At 40.4% G+C, this 23644-nt stretch overlaps 1 protein-coding gene across 9 annotated transcripts in view; it reads left to right on the top strand.

Annotated features, from left to right (window-relative positions):
• The window catches only part of usp54b (ubiquitin specific peptidase 54b), a 151846-nt gene that overhangs the window by 68187 nt on the left and 60015 nt on the right, over window positions 1-23644 (top strand). For 8 of the 9 annotated variants that reach the window (XM_067430212.1, XM_067430207.1, XM_067430206.1 and 5 more), the window contains exon 3: window positions 22165-22257. In XM_067430212.1, coding sequence (XP_067286313.1) covers window positions 22165-22257 — 93 coding nt within the window. Of the gene's footprint in view, window positions 1-21122; window positions 21461-22164; window positions 22258-23644 lie in introns of those variants that run through there. The other variant, XM_067430209.1, reaches the window with a different exon arrangement.

The following is a 23644-nucleotide window of genomic DNA, read 5'->3' as shown; positions in this document are numbered from 1 at the left end:
CCAAGAGCGGATGGCAACTAACTATATGGTAGCTGCAATACCAGGATGATCAGCTCTGGGAGTGCAGTGAACTCACTGAAGCACACGGTTGCGGAGCCCAGACGGAACAAAGAGCTGGTCAGCGGGACATTTAAGCGAGCGGGGATGATGCTTAAGGAATGCGGTAATCTCCGTGATAATGTCCCATTGCACAGGGGCCACGATAAGGGTTGTGGGAATAATTGGTTCAGGATCAGATTCCTCACCAGGACCATCAAACTGTCGGGACAGGGTGTCAGCTTTGCCGTTCTGAGAGCCTGGCATGTAGGTGATCTTAAAGTCGAATCTGGAGAAAAATAGAGACCAACGAGCCTGACAAGCGTTAAGGCGCTTAGCTGACCTGATATACTCTAGATTTCTGTGATCGGTGAGTACCGTAAAAGGCTGATGAGCTCCCTCCAGCCAGTGCCTCCACTCCTCAAAGGCGGTCTTCATGGCCAGCAGTTCGCGATCACCCATGTCATAGTTGCGTTCTGCAGAGGTTAGCTTGCGAGAATAAAAGGCAGATGGGAACATTTTTGCAGGTTTACTACACAGCTGTGACAGGACAGCCCCCACTCCTGTGTTAGACGCATCCACTTCAACGATGAACTCCCTCTCAGGATCCGGTTGACGGAGAATGGGAGCAGAAGTGAATCTCTCCTTGAGCTGAGCAAAAGCTGCGGTGCAATCCGCTGTCCACTTAAAATATGTTCCCCCTCCTCGAAGCAGAGATGTGAAAGGCGCTACAATTACACTGAAAATGCGGATAAATCTGCGGTAAAAATGGGCAAAGCCCAAAAAGCGTTGCAGCTCTTTAACAAAGGTTGGTTGGGGCCAATTCACCATGGCTTTGACCTTGCTGTCATCCATCAGGGCTCCATCCGCACTGATGATGTAGCCCAGGAACGAGATACGTGTCTGGTGAAACTCACATTTGGAGAGGTTAGCATAGAGCTGGTTCTCAATCAGGCGCGTGAGGACCGCCCGGACATCCTGGACATGCTCCTCGAGGGAATCAGAAAAATTCACAATATCATCAATATAGACAATCACTCTCTGCTGTAACATGTCCCAGAAAACCTCATTTACAAACGCTTGAAAAACTGATGGACTATTGGAAAGGTCAAATGGCATTACCCGATATTCGTTGTGCCTGGATGTAGTAGAGAACGCAGTTTGCCCCTCATCACCCCTCCGTATGCGAATCAGGTTGTATGCATTCCTTAAGTCCAGCTTGATGAAGTAGCGGGCAGTGCGGAGCATCTCCAGGGCTGCAGAAACTAACGGGAGAGGATAGCGATATTTCACCGCCACTTCATTCAGGCCACGATAATCAATACACGACCGAAGACCCCCATCCTTCTTTTTGACAAAAAAGAATCCAGCAGAGGCCGGAAATGTAGAGGTAGTGATGAAACCTTTAGCCAGCTGTTCGTCAGTGTACCCTCATGGTCTCTGTTTCAGGTTGTGACAACGGGTAAACCATTCCGCTTGTAGGATCCGCTCCAGGCAAAAGCTCAATTGCAAAGTCGCCAGCCCGGTGAGCGGGAAGATGATAAGCCTCAGTTTCAGTGAAAGCCAGAGCTAAGTCGTGGTATTCGGGGGGAATTTTCTAAAAAACTACTCCCTTGAGGGAAGCGCTGTGGGGTTCTGTACCTTGGACAGCGACCATGCAGTGGCTCTGACAGAATGCGGACCACCGGGAAATCCTCCCTTTAGACCAGGAAATTTGGGGGTTATGTCTCTCCAGCCATGGAAGCCCCGAGATGATAGGATGTATGGGCGAATTAATCGTGAATAAATGGTGGTTTCAGAATGCTGCGTCCCGACGCTAAGCGTGAGGGGTTGCGTGATATATTTTACCACTCCTGACCCCAGAGGGCATCCATCGAGCGCTTCCACGGTTACACCAGAGTCACATGCGAGAAGAGAAACATGATGAGTTTTTGGGAATGCAAGATCGATGAAGTTTCCAGCGGTGCCAGTATGAATCAATGCTTTTACGTTTAGTGTTTGTCCGTTAAACTTCAAAAAACTATTCACCTCAAATAATTTAGAAGCATGATTAGAACTCACTGCAGGAGAATTCTTGAGCGCTGGATTAATCGGACAGGTGGCTTTCAGATGTCCTGCCTCTCCGCAATACATGCAGAGATGATTACGGTGTCTCTTCTCCCGCTCCGCCATAGAGAGGCGTGTGTAACCAATCTGCATGGGCTCTGGCTCCGCGTTGGGGAGAGCGCCCTCTGTGAAACTGGCCCTGAGAGGTGTTCATCGGGAGCGAATCAAATTGTCGAGGCGGATAGCGAGCTCCATCAGTTGATTCAGGGATTTTCCGTCATCGCGGCTTGCCAGCTCTCCCTGGAGATCCGGGTTCAATCCCTTGCGATACAGGAGTTTAAGAGGTCCCTCCTCCCATCCAGTTTGGGCTGCCAGGGTCTGAAATATGAGTGTGTAGTCCACTGCGGTCAAGTTTCCCTGACGTAACGTGAGCAGTAGTTCTCCGGGATCCTTTCCTCCCACTGAATGTTCAAACACCTCTCTAAATTGGGTTAAAAACTCATCATAAGAGGGAAAAGAGAGCTGATCTCCATTCCAGAGTGCAGTAGCCCACTCCAGAGCCCAGCCAGTGAGTAGGGAGCATATGAAGGAAATGCCGCTTGCGTCAGTGGAATAGGACTGTCTGCTGGTCAAAATACAAGCTGCACTGCAACAAAACTTCCTTACAGGCAGCAGGTGAGCCATCAAATTTCTCAGGAAGAAATAATTTAGGGTGGTTTGAATTGTTACTCACGGCAGGTGGAGCGGTAGCCGGTGCGGGAGGATTCGGAGCTTGAGCTTCAGCCGCGCTCGGCGGGGATAGAGCTTGGACAGATCTCACGAGCTCCTCAGTGAGAGCTGTTAATTTTACTAGCTGTTGTTGATGGGTGGTCAGCACCTCAGCTTGAGCGGATACCTCAGAGGCCAGTCGAAGGAAACTGTTGGATCCTGATGAGGTGAAGTCTTCTGTGACGAAGAGACTGAGGTGTTAGGATCCATCTGCTGTAATTTATTAACACAGGTGAGCCAGCAGAGGAATGCAGACATAAAGTTCAAAACAGCATCAAATAAGGGCAATCCAAGAAACGTAAGTCAAACAGACATAGGTCAGAGGCAGGCGGCTTGGGTACAAAAACGATAACAAAGTCCAAGTCAAAAACACAAGAGCAAACACAGCTAGAGACAACGTATAGGTAAATCAAGACTTCACACATGAACAATGAACAGCGCAGTCCAGATAAAGGTGAGCTGAGGGTTCACAGGTGATACTGATGTAATGATAATGAGGTTAATCAGGGGAAATGTGGTCCTAATATGCAGGAGAGAGGGATCTGGTGAAACCAGGAGGAGGTGCTGTTGAGCGTTGTTACACTAACATTGTTCCAAACCTGTATGACTTTCTTTTTTAAGTGGTAACAAAAAAAGATATTTCGAATGAGATTGGGTCAAAAACAAGATTGGACCCCATTGACTTTCATTGTAGATACGCTTTTTTCAAAATATAATTTGTGGTCCCCAGAAGATAGAGTCAAAGAGGTTTGGAATGACATGAGGGAGAGTTCATTTTTAGGTGAACTATTCCTTTAAGTTTAGCATCCTGGAAGGCAGGTCGCTCTGAGACCTCAGATGCTCTACCTAATATCAGTTTGGAAAGGGTCTTGCAGACTCCTCCAGAGATTAGGTGTTTAATTTAAGCCTGGAAGTTGAGTTCTAAATTTCCCCCCTTCATGCACATTCTCATCCCACTGCGACTTAAGAAACACGAAAGGATCTTAATTTAGCCTTTTTTTTGTGCTCTGGAAGAGCTTCAGTTGAGAGCCCAGAGCTTACTTTACTGTATCCTGAGATAACCTTGCCGAAATAATTAATACACATTTTAATCACGTACTTATTATGAAGTGTCTAATCATATCTCATTTTTTCTATTCATGAGGAGTCTAATCATATCTAATTTTAAAATGTGTGCAGAAATACCCAGACTACTGCAGGGTCATTCAATGAAACGGGTGCCTTTCTTTCTAAAAGGAATTTTCTGTATGATTTTATACAGTCTGTCAGACAATGCGTTTCAGTGTTAATAAATTGCATTCTGCCATCTCAAGTTAAATTAATACATTTGAAATGTAACAGGGTTGACAGTAACAAGTTTTACTGTACACTAAAAGTAAGATATTTTTCTTTCTTTTTTTCCCTTTTTTTTACAAGAACATTTATATTTTATTCAGCAAGGATTCAATTAATAGATCAAAATTGACTTACATTATTTCATTTTTTTGGGGGGTAGTTTTTGGCATCAGCAATTAATTGTTGAAAAATCGTTGTATTACTTGTGTAATGAGAAACACAAATGGCTCCGACCTTTGTGAATTACCCTTCAGTGTAGCTACAATAGAGAAGGATTCTCTCTAGATTCATGATTGTTTGAGTATTAAATGGATAGATGGGCTCATAATGAAGCATATGTTTAGCCTATAAACAGCCTCCAGTGTCACCTGCCCTGTTAGCATTCCCCTGTTTTTTTTCCTTCGTTTTTTTTATCTATTTTTTCCTTCTTCAGCTGCCATTAGTGCTGTTTTACATTGCGCTGTCTATGTTGCTTGTCGGCAGGAGCACCTGTTCTGAGAGTGTTGTGATTTTTCTCATTAGGACGAGAGCAATAAGCCGCTGTCCACATTAAGCCTTATCAGAGCTCATTTGAATAAACAGCCCGTGTCCTTGACTGAAGCTGGGCCAGAACTGCTGCCAGTAATTATCCAGGTCCACGCCATGCCACCTTTGTCTCCCCTCTGGCCCGGGTCACGTGGGTTCTCTTCCTTCATTAATTTATTTCCTCTGCCAGCCAACTTGATCAAATCCAGATTTTATGGTGATTGCGGCACTTAAAAAGCCATTTTTCAGCTGTCTTCCCTCATACCAGCTGTGAATGCAATCATTACTGATAGAAATACCTTGAGATAAAAAAGAAAAAATGCTGAAGAAAAACATAAAGGAACTAATGAGGCATGCCAGTGTTTCTTTTACTCCTCACAATGACTTATTTGCATAACCAAAATATCTATTTTATCACTGAAACTACAGAACACTGTGGCTTCTTTCTTTCTTTCTTTCTTTCTTTCTTTCTTTCTTTCTTTCTTTCTTTCTTTCTTTCTTTCTTTCTTTCTTTCTTTCTTTCTTCAGTCCCCCTTCATCCATATTTTCCTTCCTTCCTTCCTTCCTTCCTTCCTTCCTTCCTTCCTTCCTTCCTTCCTTCCTTCCTTCCTTCCTTCCTTCCTTCCTTCCTTCCTTCCTTCCTTCCTTCCTTCCTTCCTTCCTTTCTTCCTTCCTTCCTTCCTTCTCTCCGTTCTTTTCCTTCCTTCCTTCTCTCCGTTCTTTTCCTTCCTTCCTTCTCTCCGTTCTTTTCCTTCCTTCCTTCCTTTACTCCTTCCTGTTTTTCCCTTCATTCCCTCCTTTTTTTTCTTGTCTTTCCTACGTCCATTCCCTTTTATTTTAATGTCCATTCTTTTTTCTACCTTCAATATCCTGTCCTTCTTCTTCTTTTCTTTTCTCCTTCCATTATTTTCATTTCTTTCATATATCAACCTTCCTCTTCTACTTTAGTTTTCATTCCCTCCAAGTCCTTCCTTCCTCTTTTCTCCTTTTCATCCATCTTTCTTGTTTTCCTTTCTTGTCGTGTTCATATATTAGTAGTTAATTAGTACGATAAGATAAATAATTAGCAACAAAACATTGAGTCCTGATGAGCTTTAACTGAGAAAGGCAACCATTACTTGTCTGGAAACCAATTGGGGAAATCTGGCTCAAGGATAAATATGTTTCCATATTCATTTATGGTAATTTATGCACTTTATGTAAGACACAGAACAAAAAATAAAATAAATCACTTAACAATGACTGGATATGCCTGTTCACTTCTGCGCACATGGATCTAGATGCATTACCTTGAGTAACCCCTATATTAACTATGTTTGTATGCAGTATTGTCATACTGCTTACTTTGCAGTGCGCGGTATACTGGGTGATACACTATGCAGAAGCATGATAAACATTGAAATGATTCATAGAAAAGAAAATACCTAGTTCATAAAGTACAGTATATGCATAGTTCAAAAATAGTGTAATATGTTGTTCTAATGGTTGTTTAATGCTTGAAATTAGATAAGTAACGCCTATTGAAATAGTCATTATCTTTGTGTACCTGTGATGTTTCAGCACTTTTCGCTCTATGCTGGAAGAGACCAAAACAGCACCATAATTATAGTCCGGTGTGTATCCGTGTGATGAAATGGCAGCTACGTCATCTCTTTTCTCACAATACAAAATGCCAAGTGTTAAGACAGTTGTCCAAAAAAATGTAACAACATTAATAAACCTTAAATAGTTAACCTGCACTGGCATATGTCTGGAGTGTGTTTGTTAAAGGTCTATCTATATTTAGCGTTCAATATCTGTCTGGAGCAGGACCGATATCTAGAATGAAGCTGAAGTTAACTTGACAAGCCAGGTGGGCCATGATTTTCTGTTCACAGAGGGGCTGCGTAGAAAGTGCTGGAGGCGACGCAAACATCTGCTGGAACTGGCTTGTTTACAGTAGGGATTAATGGACTGGGTTGGAACTAGAAGCTGCATGGAAGAGTCCCAGTGGGCCATTACAGCCCGGCTGTTCCTGTCACACAGCTGTGTGGATGCAGATGTAGGCAGGAGAAACATCTTTAAAGGATAAAGTCCTCAAGTATTATGGTTCTATCTAGGTTGAAAGTCATTTTGAACATACATATTTTCATATATTAAAAACAGGCATCATACGTTTATGCTTAATGCAGTAACACTTACAAATACATGCTCTGTAAAGCCAAACAGTAAAATTAGCTGTCTTGTGTTCATGACCCTCAAATATTACTGAAAGTTCATTGTACTTAATAGAAAAAAGTTCTGTAACCTCAGTAAGTGAATTGATTAAATTGTACGAGCTTCAATTATATTGCATTTAACATTCTTGTATGGTGCAATCAAAATTTTACATTTTACTTTATACCTAATATCTGATATTTTGTACTTAAATGTAATTTTTTACGTCAGTTTTATTGAGTTCTGACAACTTATACAGTGTGGCATGCCTTGTTCCCTGTTTTTGGAAGTGCACGCAAACACTCAAACCACTCCCAGGCTCTTGATTGTAACATTCCCATGGCATTCTTTATTCAACTGGACCATCATTCGCCCAAGTCCTTTCCCGCAGTGCCGTCTGCTTGACTGAAGATCTAGTCTTAGGGAGCCGTCCTGACAGTCTTACCTCCCCATAACCCTATGGTGGGGGCTGCAACCTGTCCTTTCTCCTCTCACACCTGTCACACATCTGCAAAGGTTCAGTGACCCAGATTATAAGACCACGTTCCTTGTCAGTCGCCCCTTTGCCCTCGTGTGCCTTACGGCTTGTGCTGTTCTGCTGGTGGTAGAGGGACACTTCTCTCTGGAGGATCCGATCTGTATGCTAGTTGTCACCATCATGTAACCTCCTGGAACACTCTGTTGGTCTCATCATAATTATGAATGATTTATTTAAATGTATGTAGTCAGGTGTTGTCAAACATGCATGCACTCTTTTACGAAATAGATGTTTGGACTTTGGTGCTCGTATCTGGTAAATGTTTTGTCCGGATTTTAGGATCCTTTTGAAAGGAGTGCTTTTGTATTAGTTTATTTATTTATTTATTTTATTTTTTTGGCACTACAAAGTATGTTCCTTTACAAATGATCATTATCACTTTGACTGTCTTGGTTGTAGAATTTCCATCTCTTTTGTGTGTTTATTTTATTTGATTTTTTTACAATACTTTTTCTGGAATGTATATTTCCATTTGAACAGCAGTGGTGTTAAAACAAACAAACAAACAAACAAAAAAACTATATATATAACTAATATATATATATATATATATATATATATATATATATATATATATATATATATATATATATATATATATATATATATATATATATATATATATACATGCCTGTTTAGAAAGTTTTTCAATATATATTTTTTATAATTTAAACTTGATTCTTAATTGCTCTATTTTATTTATTTTTTCCCTCCCTTTGTAGCACTTTGAGATTTTCTTTAAAATGAAAGTGCTTTATAAATAACATATATAGGATACAGAAGGTTGAGAGGATACAGTGCATCCAGAAAGTATTCACAATGGTTTATTTTTTCCACATTTTGTTGTTACAGCCTTATTCCAAAAATGATTTCCCCTCCATCAATTCTACAAACAATACCCCATAATGATAATGTGAAAGAAGTTTGTTTGAAATCTTTGCAAATTTATATATAACAAAATAATAATAATGAATATACATAAGTATCCACAGCCTTTGGCTCCAATTACAGCCTCAAGACTTTGATGCTACAAGCTTGACACACCTATTTTTGGGCAGTTTCTCCCATTCTTCTTTGCAGGACCTCTCAAGGGCCATAGCCACTCCTTTGTTATCTTGGCTGTCTGCTTAAGGTTGTTGTCCTATTGGAAGATAAACCTTCGCCCCAGTCTGAGGTCCAGAGTGCTCTGAAGCAGTTTTTTTTTTAAATCAAAGATGTCTCTGTACATTGCTGTATCCATCTTTCCCTCCATTCTGACTAGTCTCCCAGTTCCTGCTACTGATAAACATCCCCACAGCCTGATGCTGCCACCACCATGCTTCACTGTAGGGATGATATTGGCCACTGTGCTCATTGGGACCTTCAATGCTGCAGAATTTTTTCTCTACCTTTTCCCAGATCTGTGCCTCGATACAATACTGTCTCGGAGGTCTAAAGACAATTCCTTGGATTTCATGGCTTGGCTTGTGCTCTGACATGCACTGTTAACTGTGGGACCTTATATAGACATGTGTGCACCTTTTCAAATCATGTCCAATCAACTGAATTTACCACAGGTGGACTCCAATCAAGTTGTAGAAATATTTAAAGGATGATCAGTGGAAACAGGAGCACCTGAGCTCATTTATGAGTGTCATGGCAAAGGCTGTGAATATTTATGTACATGTGATTCTTCCGTTTTTTACTTTTAATAAATTTGCAGAGAAAATGTAAGAGATCTTCTGAGAAAATCATTTTTATATTTTTATACCTCGCTCTATTCTAATTTTCTACAGTGTTTTAACAAATAATAAAGAATAAATAATAATACGCTGCTTAATGGCAAAAAAATCATAACCCCATGTCCCTGTGTGCTTGTAATGTGTACTCCTCCATTGGTTTGATGCATATATATATAGCTTGTGATTATGCTTAAATGTAAGGTTCAAATCTAAAAGAGACTTAAAAAGAAGAGAGAACCTTTTTGTTTCAAACCACAAGGAAACTTGGCTTTGCAAAATTTTCTCTTTGTGTTCATGAATGGACAAAATGGAATATACCATCTCCACCTTTATAAATATTGCAACTCCCTCCAAATTTTACATATGTATAAGTTCTGTCTCATTAGAAAGAACCCTTAACGTGCCTGTAATATTTGCCTTGGCTTGTTTCCATAATGGCGAGGCATTAGTATAGTACAGGCGTGAGGGTGAAACAATAGGAAAGAGAGTGAGAGAACTCTATATGACTTTACAAAGAGAAGAGAGTTCATTAGGACCACTTCTTTTACAACTCCCACAAAATTAATCACACACACAACGACCTAACAGAATGTCTGTCGTATTAATTACTGCCCCAAGGGCTGAGGAAAGTAAGAGTATCAGAGACATGAAAATGTGGCTAGCAGGCTTGATCAGGTAGCAGATGCTTGGAGACCCTTCAGTGCCGAAGGACATGAAAAGGACATTTTATTCCTTGTGTTGGCCCATTTCTTACAGCATTGTTCATTTTTCAGCGCCTGTTTCAAACATTTACAAATTGTCTTCTGGAAGCTGTCCACTCCTCAGCCTTTAATGATGACTGATAGACTACACTCTAATAGATATAAATGGAGGAATAGAGGACATAGCTATAACCAAACTTATGCAAATGTTACCTACACAATTTCTTTCTTTACAGTAGAGGGAATACACCATAGACTGTAAAAAAAAAAGATGGACATAGCGTCCGTGACATCACCCATAGGGCTCTAAAGAGCAGTTTTGAAGTGTAAAGTTGGCTGTTTGCAATCTTGGCAGTTATCACTCCCGGATAACTGAAAATGGCCAAAGATGTGGGACGTGGGTGGAGCTGAGGTTTATCCACCTGTCACTCAAAGTGACCACACCAATAATTATACAGAATTGTAAGGCTTAATATAATTTAAATGGGTGAATAAATGGGGAAAAAATCCACCCCCCTCACAGTTGTCATGAAGGACATGTTTTTTTCTGCTGTAAAGTTGGCAATTTTAACATGGGGCTCAATGAAATTTTGCTTTCTTTTGGAACCTGTCTCTGGCGGCCAGTCGATGAATTGCAGTTAAAGTCACTTACGTTTTGGCTTCAAGGGAAGCTGGGGGAGGTTGTCGTTTGGTAAAAATAAGCCGGGTGATCACTTATATCATTGTTATTTATCAATCATCGTATCGTTCAGCGCTAAAACCTGTGTAGTTTTTGTCAGTGTTTTTATTTAAAAACATCCAGTTATGCAGAATATGAGATGGTAAATATTTAATTATTATTAGAGTTAGTTGTCAATACAGTATATAACAATACAATATAAAGGGTGTGAGTTTACCCCAAAATTCAACATATTGACACAAAATGATAACTGTAAATCCACATTTTGCTGCCTGGAGTCCAGTTGTTTGTATGTTTTTCACGGCATTTTCCCTGAAACCAATGCTGCCACTCAGTGGGCGTAACCGCAGTAACTCCGGCAGACGGTGACGTCACACGCATTCCCTCTATAACCAAAAGGGTAATATTGACTGTCTTACATTTTAGACTCAGTGTTTCCAGTTAATGTCAAAACAAAGCAAACCGTCAACCACACAGCAGTCGTGTTTCATTCCTGAGTCAATCAACATTTTTGAAAGATAAATTCATTTTATTGTGTGATTGAATTTTTGAGTGAAAGTTTGAGTGAATGATTGATTCACTGACTCTGACTGACTGATTCGAACCAATCTTTTTGAACTATTTGTTTGGGAATGTTACTACATTGGTAGCACCGTATTTTTTTGATTAAAGGCTGTTCACACAAAATGCAATTCTACATTCCACTTCACTGCATTTAATTTTTTTTTATATGTGAACATGCAGTAGATGAATGCGTTTGATCATTGCTTTTGGGTCTCAAGCATGAGAGCATTCTAAAAATGCATAAATGCATATATGTTAATAGAAGTTAAGCTTGTCTCTATACCTTATTTCATTCCGCTACTCTGCACCTCACATTTTTGTATTCCACTGTGTTGCTTTTCCATTGTTTTTTTGATGTAAACGCGCACTAGACCCTTGCTCTCGCATCTCGCAATCTTTTGTTGTGCCGTTGAAGATTTAGCAGTGCAGGAGACATATGGATTCCATCGGTGCCACTGGCGTCACAGAGTTTAAATATATGTATGTTTAAATTGACCTTTGACTGAAGACCTTTGACGTTTCTCTTCCTCTACATAGTGCCACAAACTCTCCTTCCTCTCAGGAGTTAAGGATGATCGATTGGTCACTGACGTTGTACGGGAGGGGTACGGTGGTGCGTGAGCATCTGTCACTCTGAGTCATTCCATCCTGCCCACATGGGATTCACACACGTAAACACACACACTTACTGCTCGACGCAGCCCTTTGCTTACTCAGACTTCATAGCATCAGAGCCCTCTGTGCAGGGCTACTGACGGAGAATGTAATTTATCACCGTGTTTAAAGTTGTCTCTGTTTCCATGAGATCCTGGCCGTATTTTCACCATGTAAAACCCAGAGTGAGCATTTGAGCTGGGGTCCACACTACAGAATGCTGCCTATTTAGACTCAGCAGTAAGTTAAGGTGGCATAAACAATGCTATCTCATCTTTTTTGACAATTACATTGGAAATATTTGATGCAAGAAATATAATATAAAAATCTAAAAAAAGTAATTGTTTTTACACTATTTTTGAAATATTGTTTTCAATTATGTACCAATAAATACCAACATTTTTAAAATACACAGACTAATATGAGTAAATATATGTATCAGAATTTTTTTTCCAAGTATGTATGTTGATGGTCCACATTATAAATAAAATGTAACTGTATGTATGTATGTAACTGTATATATTATTAGGAACACCATACTAATACTGTGTTTGACCCCCTTTCGACTTCAGAGCTGCCTTATTTCTACATGGCATTGATTCAACAAGATGCTGAAAGCATTCTTTAGAAATGTTGGCTCATATTGATAGGATAGCATCTTGCAGTTGATGGAGATTTGTGGAATGCACATCCAGGGCACGAAGCTCCCGTTCCACCACATACCAAAGATGCTCTACTGGGTTGAGATCTGGTGACTGTGGGGGCCATTTTAGTACTGTGAACTCAGTGTAATTTTCAAGAAACCACTTTTGAAATGATTAGAGCTTTGTGACATGGTGCATTATCCTGCTGGAATCAGCGATGGGGACTCGACTTGAGACTCGTCCTCGAAAGACTTCAGACTCGACTCGGACTCGAGCTGCAGGACTCGTGAACAATGTTTATTTTTACTAGGGCAGTCAAAATTAACGTGCTACTAACGCGTTAACGCAAATTCATTTTAACGGCACTAATTTTATTAACGCAGTGCGCATTTTCTGTTTGATCTGTGGCCCGTAGTTGGAGAAATTGAGATCAGCCATAGACGTAGGCTAGTAATGCAGCAGTAGCAAATATTAATAGGGGAAGAAAATGGTTAACAATAACATTACTCCGAAACAAGGGCAGTTATAGCCTACATAAGATACCATATTTTCTACTTAACTTGATAGACTCCAGATCGAAAAGTGCGTTTTTTCACTGAGCGCATTCTCTGCAGTCTGAGCGATGCACTGAAGCTCACTCTCGCTTGTGTCTGAGGTAAATCATTACCACCATCACCGCTTACAGTACATGTGTTTTATTGAACTAAATACATTAAATCGGCTAAAATGAATACGTAGGTTAGTTTTCTGAACAAGAGCGCTTCCGAGTCCCTGTTACTCACACTGTTCGCGTGAATCGTGGCACAGTTCGGCGCACAGACACACACACACCGGCAGTTCAATGGTGAAACGCGCAGCTCTCACAGGTCCGCATTATCATTATAATTCAGCAACAGACAAGGGGGTCCTTTTTCTTCCGAACCTACATTTTTGGTCTGTATAGTCTACTGTGCATTTATGCTAAGGCAAAATGCTGATATTATCTTAAAGGTAAAGCATTCTTGGCGTTTTTGTCATGTTGCAATACCCTATTTACAGTTATATAGCTTTGCAGTGTTCTACACAGCCTGGATGGGTCACCGTATGTGATGCAACACTTAAGAGACTTATTATAATAAAGAGACTTGAGACTTGACTTGGACTCAAGCCCAGAGACTTGAGACTTGACTTGGACTCAAATCAGAGACTTGAGACTTGACTTGGACTCAAATCAGAGACTTGTGGGCATCTCTGGCTGGAAGTAGCCATCAGAGTATTGGTACATGGTGGCCATAAAGGGATAGACATGGTCAGAAACAATGCTCAGGTAGGCCGTGGCATTTAAACATTGCCCAATTGGCACTAAGGGGCCTAACTTGTGCCAATCAAACATCCCCCACACCATTAAACCACCACCAGCCTGCACAGGGATAACAAAGCGTAATAGATCCATGTTATTATTCTGTTTACGCCAAATTCTGACTCTACCATCTGAATGTCTCAACAGAAATTGAGACTCACCAGACCAGACCAGACCAGGCAACATTTTTCCAGTCTTCAACTGTCCAATTTTGTTGAGCTCATGCAAATTATAGCCTTCTTTTTCCTATTTGTTGTGGAGATGAGTGGTACCTGGTGGGGTCTTCTGCTGTTGTAGCCCATCTGCCTCAAGGTTGTGCGTGTTGTGACTTCACAAATGCTTTGCTGCATTCCTCGGTTGTAATGAGTGGTTATTTCAGTCAAAGTTGCTATTCTATCAGCTTGAATCAGTCGGCCCATTCTCCTCTGACCTCAAGCATCAATAAGGCATTTTCGCCCACAGGACTGCCGTATACTAGATGTTTTTCCCTTTGCACACAATTCTGTGTGAACTCTAGAAATGGATGTGTGTGAAAATCCCAGTAACTGAGCAGATTGTGAAATTCTCAGACCGGCCTGTCTAGCACCAACAACCATGCCACGCTCAAAATTGCTTAAATCACCTTTCTTTCCCATTCTGACATTCAGTTTGGAGTTCAGGAGATTGTCTTGACCAGGACCACACCCCTAAATGCATTGAAGCAACTGTCATTGCATTAATGAGAAATTGAACAGGTGCTCCTAATAATCCTTTAGGTGAGTGTGTGTGTGTGTGTGTGTGTGTACTGCAGTACCGACTGCCGGTCCCCATATCCACTCGGCTCATTGTTCAGCGGGTAGCCGATTCATCACTACTAAATAAAATAAGGAAGGGGAAAGAAAAGCGCATACGCCAGCACTAGAATGCAATCTGTCATCCTCTAGCATCTCTCCTCTCACTCCTTCAGCTCTGCTAAGCTCCTCTCTTTCAGCTGGAGCCCTTAAATTCAGCCCCTCTCCTTTGAAGTGTGTTGCTGAGGGCCTAGGTTTCCATACAGTGGTGTTTGAGAGTCCTGACAGGTCATAGAACTGGTCTCCCTATAGAGGCTGTGTATGAGCTCGGTTTAGGCCCATTTAATAGTGGATTGGAAAGGAACAGTGTCTGTGCTTAATCTGCTTAAGCCTGGTCTCATCTTCCTGCGCTATTAGGCACACAACTTACATCATCGCTTATGTGCCTTTTCCAGCCTTTCAAGCGTTTTGGGTGCATCCTAGCGATTTTGTGGCCTTCGTTTTGACCTCTTCATCTTCATCATCCTCTTCTTCACCGCCCACCCTCGCCCCTGCATTAACCCCTAGTTTACAGGAGATGTTGCGTTTTCAGTTCATGCCTATGTAAGCTTAACTATCATATGAGTTAATTGAAAACACTAGCTTTCTCTCCGCACCGCTCCGTTATGAATGCCCAAGCGGCTGTGCACATTTTACATTCTGTGAGTGAGAGATGTGGGCGGGTTGAAAGAATGGTGAACTAGCTCCTACTACTGGATGTAGTCTCTATACTCTGGCCATTATTTATATATATATATATATATATATATATATATATATATATATATATATATATATATATATATATATATATATATATATATATATATATACACACACACATATACACACTCACCTACAGGTCCTTATCAAAAAATTAGCATATGAGATAAAAGTTCATTTTTTTCCATAATGTAATAACAAAAATTAAACTTTCATATATTTTAGATTCATTGTACACCAAATGAAATATTTCAGGTCTTTAATTGTTTTAATACTGATGATTTTGGCATACAGCTCATGAAAACCCAATCTCAAAAAAATTGCATATTTCATCTGACCAATAAAAGAAAAGTGTTTTTAATACAAAAAAAGTCAACCTTCAAATAATTATGTTAATTTATGCACACAATACTTGGTCAGGAATCCTTTTGCAGAAATGACTGCTTCAATGCGGCGTGGCATGGAGGCGATCAGCCTGTGGCACTGCTGAGGTGTTATGGAGGCCCAGGATGCTTCGATAGCGGCCTTAAGCTCATCCAGAGTGTTGGGTCTTGTGTCTCTCAACTTTCTCTTCACAATATCCCACAGAATCTCTATGGGGTTCAGGTCAGGAGAGTTGGTATGCCAATTGAGCGTAGTATGGTCAGTAAACCATTTACCAGTGGTTTTGGCACTGTGAGCAGGTGCGAGGTCGTGCTGATCTCAATAAAGCTTTTCAGCAGATGGAAGCATGAAGTGCTCCAAAATCTCCTGATAGCTAGCTGCATTGACCCTGCCCTTGATAAAACACAGTGGACCAACACCAGCAGCTGACATTGCACCTCAGACCATCACTGACTGTGGGTACTTGACACTGGACTTCAGGCATTTTGGCATTTCCTTCTCCCCAGTCTTCCTCCAGACTCTGGCACCTTGATTTCCGAATGACATGCAAAATTTGCTTTCATCCGAAAAAAGTACTTAGGACCACTGAGCAACAGTGCTGCTTCTCTGTAGCCCAAAAGTGGCTTGACCTGGGGAATGCGGCAACTGTAGCCTATTTCCTGCACACGCCTGTGCACGGTGGCTCTGGATGTTTCTACTCCAGACTCAGTCCACTGCTTCTGCAGGTCCCCCTAGGTCTGGATTTGATCCTTCTCCACAATCTTCCTCAGGATCCGGTCACCTCTTCTCTTTGTGCAGCGTTTTTTCCTTCCCACAGACTTCCCACTGAGATGCCTTGATACAGCACTCTGGGAACAGCCTATTCGTTCAGAAATTTCTTTCTGTGTCTTACCCTCTCACTTGAGGGTGTCAGTGATGGCCTTCTGGACAGGGTCGGGTCGGCAGTCTTACCCATGATTGCAGTTTTGAGTAATGAACCAGGCTGGGAGTTTTTAAAAGCCTCAGGAATCTTTTGCAGGTGTTTAGAGTTAATTAGTTGATTTTGGCCCTGTCCACACGAAGCCAGCGCTTTCCCAATCCGACCTTTTTTTCCCCTCGTTTCAAGAAATATCTGCGTCCACACGAGATTACAAAAATGGGCTAAAAACGATGTACTTTGCATGCCAGGCCAGTGTGTGGCGCTGTAATTCTGCCACAGAAATACACTTAAAACGGAGAAGAAGAGTTGTGGCTAGAAGGGGTAAAGCAGTGGTCGGAGGTGAGGCAAAATCTCACAATAAAATAACAATAAATACATTTGCTACTTAACAGATGTGTTTTATTAATGCCTACACCTACCCCAACCCAAAACATACCCTTACAGGTATGCAGATACGTTAATTAAATGACGCGATATTGATGTGCGCATGCCCAGTGCCCGTAGTTGTATCCCTTACCTCTTTCACCGTGATGGACGTAGTGTGTGACATCACCGTTTTACAAAATATACGGATTCGCTGTACACACGAAGACGGAAGATGAGCGTTTTCAGATTTATCCGCTTTGGGACCCGGTTTCGAAAAATATCGGATTCATGCTTCTAAAACGCCGGATCCGTGTGGACGAAACGCGGTACAAAATGTATACGTATACAGCTAAACGCGTCTCCGTGCGGACGGGGCCTCAGATGATCAGGTTAATAGCTCGTTTAGACTTTTCATGATATGCAAATTGTTTTGGGTTTTAATGAGATGTATGCCAAAATCATCAGTATTAAAACAATAAAATACCTAAAATACCTGAAATATTTCAGTTGGTGTGCAATGAATCTAAAATGTATGAAAGTTTAATTTCTATCATTACATTATGGAAAATAATGAACTTTTATCACATATGCTAATTTGTTTTCATATATGCAAATTTATATATGAATTGAATATATATGAAGCTTAACATGTGTCAGTTTTGTGAAATGAATTTCTAAATACTAAAAGTTAATTTGTTAATTTAATTTGTTTAATTTAAGTTTATCCTGCTCAATATTTTTTGTTGAAAATTTCAAATTAAGTAATGCTTGCAATGCTTTCATTCGCTTACTTTCCTTTCTGATACGATCTCCAGTCTTAGTTCAAATGAATTTAAGTTGTTTAAATGAAGGAATATTATTATTTTAAAAATAAGTGGGTCATGTTAAATGAGTCATATCCAGGTTCAAGTGCAAAGATTGTAGCGTGCAAGAAATATAGACAGAAATGGGAGATTTTTTATAATAAACATGCTGAAACAATAGAAACATAAATCAAGTCTATTCAAAGGTCTATTTAAGTCTACAAGTTGTCCACCTGTGAATGCTGACACAATAGCTAGATTGTGTTTATTACACTGAGATCCGATCATGCATTCTCCGCTAACTCTGCTATGACACACTGTTCGGATAACATTCCCATCAGAAACACGTTTACACTTGTCTTTTCAATGTCTATGTGGACAACATCCAGATACAGGTTGTATGTTAAAGTCAGGTGTAAACGCAACATTAGACTGAATGCGAATAACTTATATACAGCTGTACTAACCACAGATATAAAAGTATCTCTTGCACCTTTTTCTTAGAGTTGCTGCCCTGAATTTTTGCTTTACTTTATACAGTGTATAATATAGCACCATGTCAAATTTTGTATTTTATACTGGAGAGAGTTCAAATGAGCAAAAAGCAAGGGCAGGGAGGTCGGAACATATGAGTGCAGAGCTCTTTGAGGATGTGCGGCTGCTGAGAGGAAACCAGGCCAGGCTTAAGAGCTGCAGAGACTAGCAGCAAATCTGCCCTGAGACTGAACTGACAATCACGTAGTGCTGCCACGGGGCTTTTGGGAACAGAGACGAGAGCTGAGGTTCCTGAGCTTTGCTTTGTGTATGTATGTTTAAGTGTGTGTGACCCTATGTGTTATCATTTGAGTGGACATGAGAAAGCCATTTGCTGTGTTAAGGATAGGGGTGTAATGTTTTATGTAGTAACATGATGGCATTATCTATCTACATCCTGACTCTAGGTAAAGACCCAAAGGATCATTTCATAATGCTAAGAGACATAAAGTGGGTGCTTGAAAAAACTGGGAGTGTTAGAAGGAGAGAGATAAAGAAGAAAAAAAACATTATATAATCCCCTTCCACATATTTAGCCCAATCAATGGGGCTTTAGTGTTCTCTGTTCCTCGGACCTAATGCAGATGCTTTGTGTATTAGTTATGAAACGCATCTATTTATTTTCCACCAGTCTCAGGGGAGTCCTGCACTTAGCGATTTGTTCGTGATTATTTCCCTGTTTGTTTGTCTCTGCCTTTTTTTAGAGGAGAGTAGCTTTGGTTTAGACTTTAGAGCTGCACGCATAGGTTTATGCGATGGCTTTCTGCAGCACATAGGGCAGCAAATGTCTCGCCACATGAAGATTCACTGTAAGGTTGCTATAGATTTCGGTCCTCACATACCCTGTGTCTAAATATGTGTACTTCCCTGCTAGAGAGTATGCAAAAAGGAGTGTCAAGTAGAACTTCAGGATGCTCAGTATTCATGATATAGTAGGTGAACAATGTATCTGTGATCTGAAGGAATTCTAAAGTGTGCGAACAGTTGACAGTTTGTTATCCCATAAAGCCATAGCAACAGTACGATTCAAAAAGAAACTCTTAGTAAAAGTAAGCATGCATGGATAAAAGGACACTCTGGTATTTGATTTATTTTACCATAGTTTTTATAATTAAGTCAAGCAAGAATAGAAACAGCAAGATTAAAAAATAAATGGTTAGTACAAGTATGAATTGATTAAAGGACAATCTGGTGTTTTAATTTATTTATTTTTTTACTTATTTGTTTGAGTATTTATTTATTTATTTATTTATTTATTTATTTATTTATTTATTTATTTATTTATTGAATTTTCCATAGTTTTTATAATGAAATCCCATAAAGCCATAGGAACTCTCCTCTGAAAAAAAGGAATCAAGTTAATAAAAGTACACTCTAAAAAATGCTGGGTTAAAAACAACCAAAGTTGGGTTGAAAATGGACAAACCCAGACATTGGGTTGTTTGAACCCATTGAATGGACCCATTTAAAGAACCCTGGGTTTGTCCAGTCTCAACCCAACTTGGGTTGTTTTTAACCCAGCAGTTTTTAGAGTGTATGCATTGATCAAAGGACAATCTGGTGTTTTTATTTTATTTGCTATTTTAATCTAACATAGTTTTAATAATTGAATCCCATAAAGCCATAGGAACAGCAAGATTAAAAAAGAAATGTCAGTAAAATTATGCATGTTTTTTTTTAATCTAAAATAAAATAAAATTATAATCTACCATAGTTTTTATAATGGAATCTCATAAATCCATAGGAACTCTCCTCTGAAAAAAGCAAAAAAAAAAAAAAAAAAAGTGTGTATACATTGATTATAGGACAATCTGGTGTTTTTATTTATTTATTTTAATCTGACCTATTTATAATTAAATATTATTTATTTTAAATAATGTAAATTCAAAAATTCTGCTTAAAACAAACATCTAAACTATCTACTAGTAAGTTTTACTAAACAAGTTTTATTTAGCTTGGCTTACTTGGATATTTAACAATTGCTATTTCATTCTATGTCCCTTTATCTAGGACCAAATGTGCTTTGACAATGACCAAATATGATTGAGGATTTACTGCCTGATTTAGGATTTAGCCTTAGTGTATTATTTGCAGTAAGGTATAGACATGTCACAGGCTATTGTACGCTCACAAGCCCTACAGAAAATAATAAAGCACAGCTTCCCAAGCTCAGTGTGGCATTCCTGCATTGTTAGCAGATAGAACTGATTTCCACACACAGTGAGATTTTGCTGCTTTTCTGCATTGTTGTCCTTTTTTATTGCTTTACTGAAGAACAATGCTGATCTGTTATGTGTGTGGTCTTTGTGTATACGGCCAGTTTTGGATGATGATGATGATGATATTATGGGTTTGTTTTTGGGCCCATTTGGCAGTGCAGGGTGCATTAGGAATGGGTAAAGCTTTGATCATTGGTGAGGTGTGTCTGTGTTCAGGTCCAGATGGTTGCTTGCGGGTAAAGGTGCTGTCTCGCTGTTTGTTCCACTTTAGTTTTGCAGGTTCTTTACGTCTTGCTCTATATGATGAGTTGAGTTGTGCCCGGGGCAGGTGAACTCCAAACGACTCTGATCCGCAGCGTGTACTGCATGTCTCGGTTATTCATAGCTTCATATCTCTGCAGCAATCTCCCCCTCTGAGCTCCACACACGTTCTTATTCTTACGCACTTCTCCATATCTCTCTCTCTCTCTCTCTCTCTCTCTCTCTCTCTCTCTCTCTCTCTCTCTCTCTCTCTCTCTCTCTCTCTCTCTCTCTCTCTCTCTCTCTCTCTCTCTCTCTTTCCCCCCTCCCCTTCCTTCGTTCCCTCTCCGTCTCTCTTCCTCATGTGCGATCGCACCTCTCTCTCCCAGACAGTTTGTGTCCTCACATCTCTATTTCTCACCGTCTTCCTCTCCATCCTTTCGCTTCCCTGTCTTCCCCGTTACTTCTTGTCCTACCGGGATCCGGGTCCAAACCTCTGCCGGAGACGGGACGGCTACTGGAAGTGTTGGATTCCTGGTCTACAGAGAGGATTAAGTGGAGTGGACAGCTGGCAGATGATCAGAGTGAGAGCGGCAGCCAGGACCGGCTTATATTTATTGACAGGATTGGAGGATTGTGCAGATATTGGCCGATCGCTGCAAGACAGGGCCAGGAAGCCTCTGGGCTGTTTTGTGTAATGTGAAAACCTGCCCGAGGGTGAGTGAGAGTCGTAGTGTGTGTTTTTTTCTATGTTGAATTACTTTATGCTATCCCAGCTTCCTGTGCAGAGGCAACTAAGCATGTAAACCATCTGTTGGTATGTTGATTTCTCCAAAAAGGGAAGACTATAGCTATGTGGCACTTTCAGTGTTGTTTCATTTGCATGAGTATCCTGAAAAGTCTAACTAATGGAGTTTTTGACGGGATGGAACCTGCTTGTTAGGCCTGAACAATGAAAGTGGAAAAACTGTGTTTGAAAATGGTAATTTTTGTCATGCCATTAGGTGAGGTTTGGATGGCGCTATGCAATTGTGAAATTGCATTTGTGATAACAGTGGGTTTGGAAGTTCTGCTAGTTAGTGGTCATACATTTTGGTTCAGTGCTGGCTTAGATGGTGGATCATAAGCATGCTGTTTACCACCAAAAATACTGGGCAACCAGCAAGGAATTTCTGGCGAAATTGGATAGCCAAGGAAGTCTTACTGATAAAGCTAGTTAAAAGCCTTTATCCCAAAGGTGGGTAGAATAATCTAAAACACAACATTCAGTCTTTTTTCAACTGCAATGGCGGTGGTTTCTCTTAAAAATGTGGGTAGTTTATGAGATGTTTTTGTTGATGGACACTTCAGTGTCCACTTGACAGTTCAAATTTCACACTCTTTCACTAGTGGACTTAACCCTTGTGTTCTTTTGACCACAGGTCCTTTGGCATCTTGACATCTTCCGCAGAAGCTTCCGTCAACTGAACACCCACAAGTGCATGGAGGACTCGTGTATCTTCTGCGCTCTGAAGGTGAGTGTTACCAGGTCCTCCAAAAAAGGACCATGTTGTGCTTAGTACTAATTCAAGAGGTGCTTCCTGTTAGTATTGCCTTTTCATAAAAGTAGCTTGAGGCTACTACAGGAGTCTCCTAGAGTGCCCAGGCTGCTCTTCTAATGATCCAAAGCAAAGTAAGGGTAGAGGCTGCTTGGACTAATTGACTTCCTCGCTGACCTTACTGTAGCACAGGATCAGAATAGAAATTAGATTCTTAACATCAAAAGCACTGTCACTCTTTTCGAGGAAGTCTTTTTAATTTCCTGCCTGCCGGCTGATAGAGACGGGAGGTGGAGGAGGAGAGGGATATATATGTTAGGAAAAGCAACTCAGGTCTCTTTTAAAATAACAAGCAAAGACCCCTCACTCAAACAATATCCTGTTCTCTAGTCGCCTTCAGGCTAAAAGTAGCTGTGCTATTTAAAGGTGTCACATACCAGTATGAAGTCACAAAACTGACATATTTCTTTAAGAGGCTCCTTGTTGTGTGTTAAAAGAAATCTTTGCCGTCAGATTTGCACTTGGCCATTTGTTTCCAAAAATACCAGCATTTCTTGTTGGCTGTGTTTACGCCTGAGAGAAAAGGAGAAGTACAAATAGCCTGACGGATTGAAAGGTCTTTTTCTTTCTCTACTTTATGTCTGGTCTAATCTTGTTTTGGTGTTTGGTGATTTACCTCTTTATTTTATGTCCAGGCATCTTGCTCTCTCAGAACAGAACAATTGGTTCCTCTGCAAATGTAAGCACGGGTCCTGCTCCATTGTTTCCACGGCTACCTGTTACCTTGGCTACTCTATTCTCTGATAGCCCAGTGTCACGCCCACATGATGTCATAAAGACTGTCGGTGCCTCTTGGTCTTGGTTTCCTTGGAGTTGGTTGTTTCAACATGAGTGGTCTGTTGGCTCTGTGGAATTGTCCAGTATAGAGTGTTACAGAAGTCAAACTGAGATGATTTCATAGTGCTGCCACTATGAGGATAGAGAAAATAGGGTCCAGAGTCTTTAACGTTTATGTATTTGGTTTTGGTTGGTTGGTTGGTTGGTTGGATCAGTAGATAGACGGAGAGCAACTGGCTGACTTTAATATCATACTTATTACATGGCTAAATAAATAATACATGAACATACAAAATTGTTTTGAGTTAAAGAAAGAAGAACTAAGAAGAATGAGTGATGTGCGTGTGGTAAAACTTGCCACTGTAGGTTTTGGACATGGTGGACTATGGTGATTGCTGAAGTTTTGTAGTCATTATTCCAAAGTATAAAAGTATTCCAGATTGCTTGATAGATAAATATATAAATGGGTATATAGATAGATAGACAGACCGAGCGACCGACCGACCGATCTTGTGCTGATGTTTTC

Source organism: Pseudorasbora parva, chromosome 21 (genome assembly GCF_024679245.1).
Source record: "Pseudorasbora parva isolate DD20220531a chromosome 21, ASM2467924v1, whole genome shotgun sequence".
NCBI lineage: Eukaryota > Metazoa > Chordata > Actinopteri > Cypriniformes > Gobionidae > Pseudorasbora > Pseudorasbora parva.
This window is presented reverse-complemented; position numbering and strand designations above follow the sequence as displayed.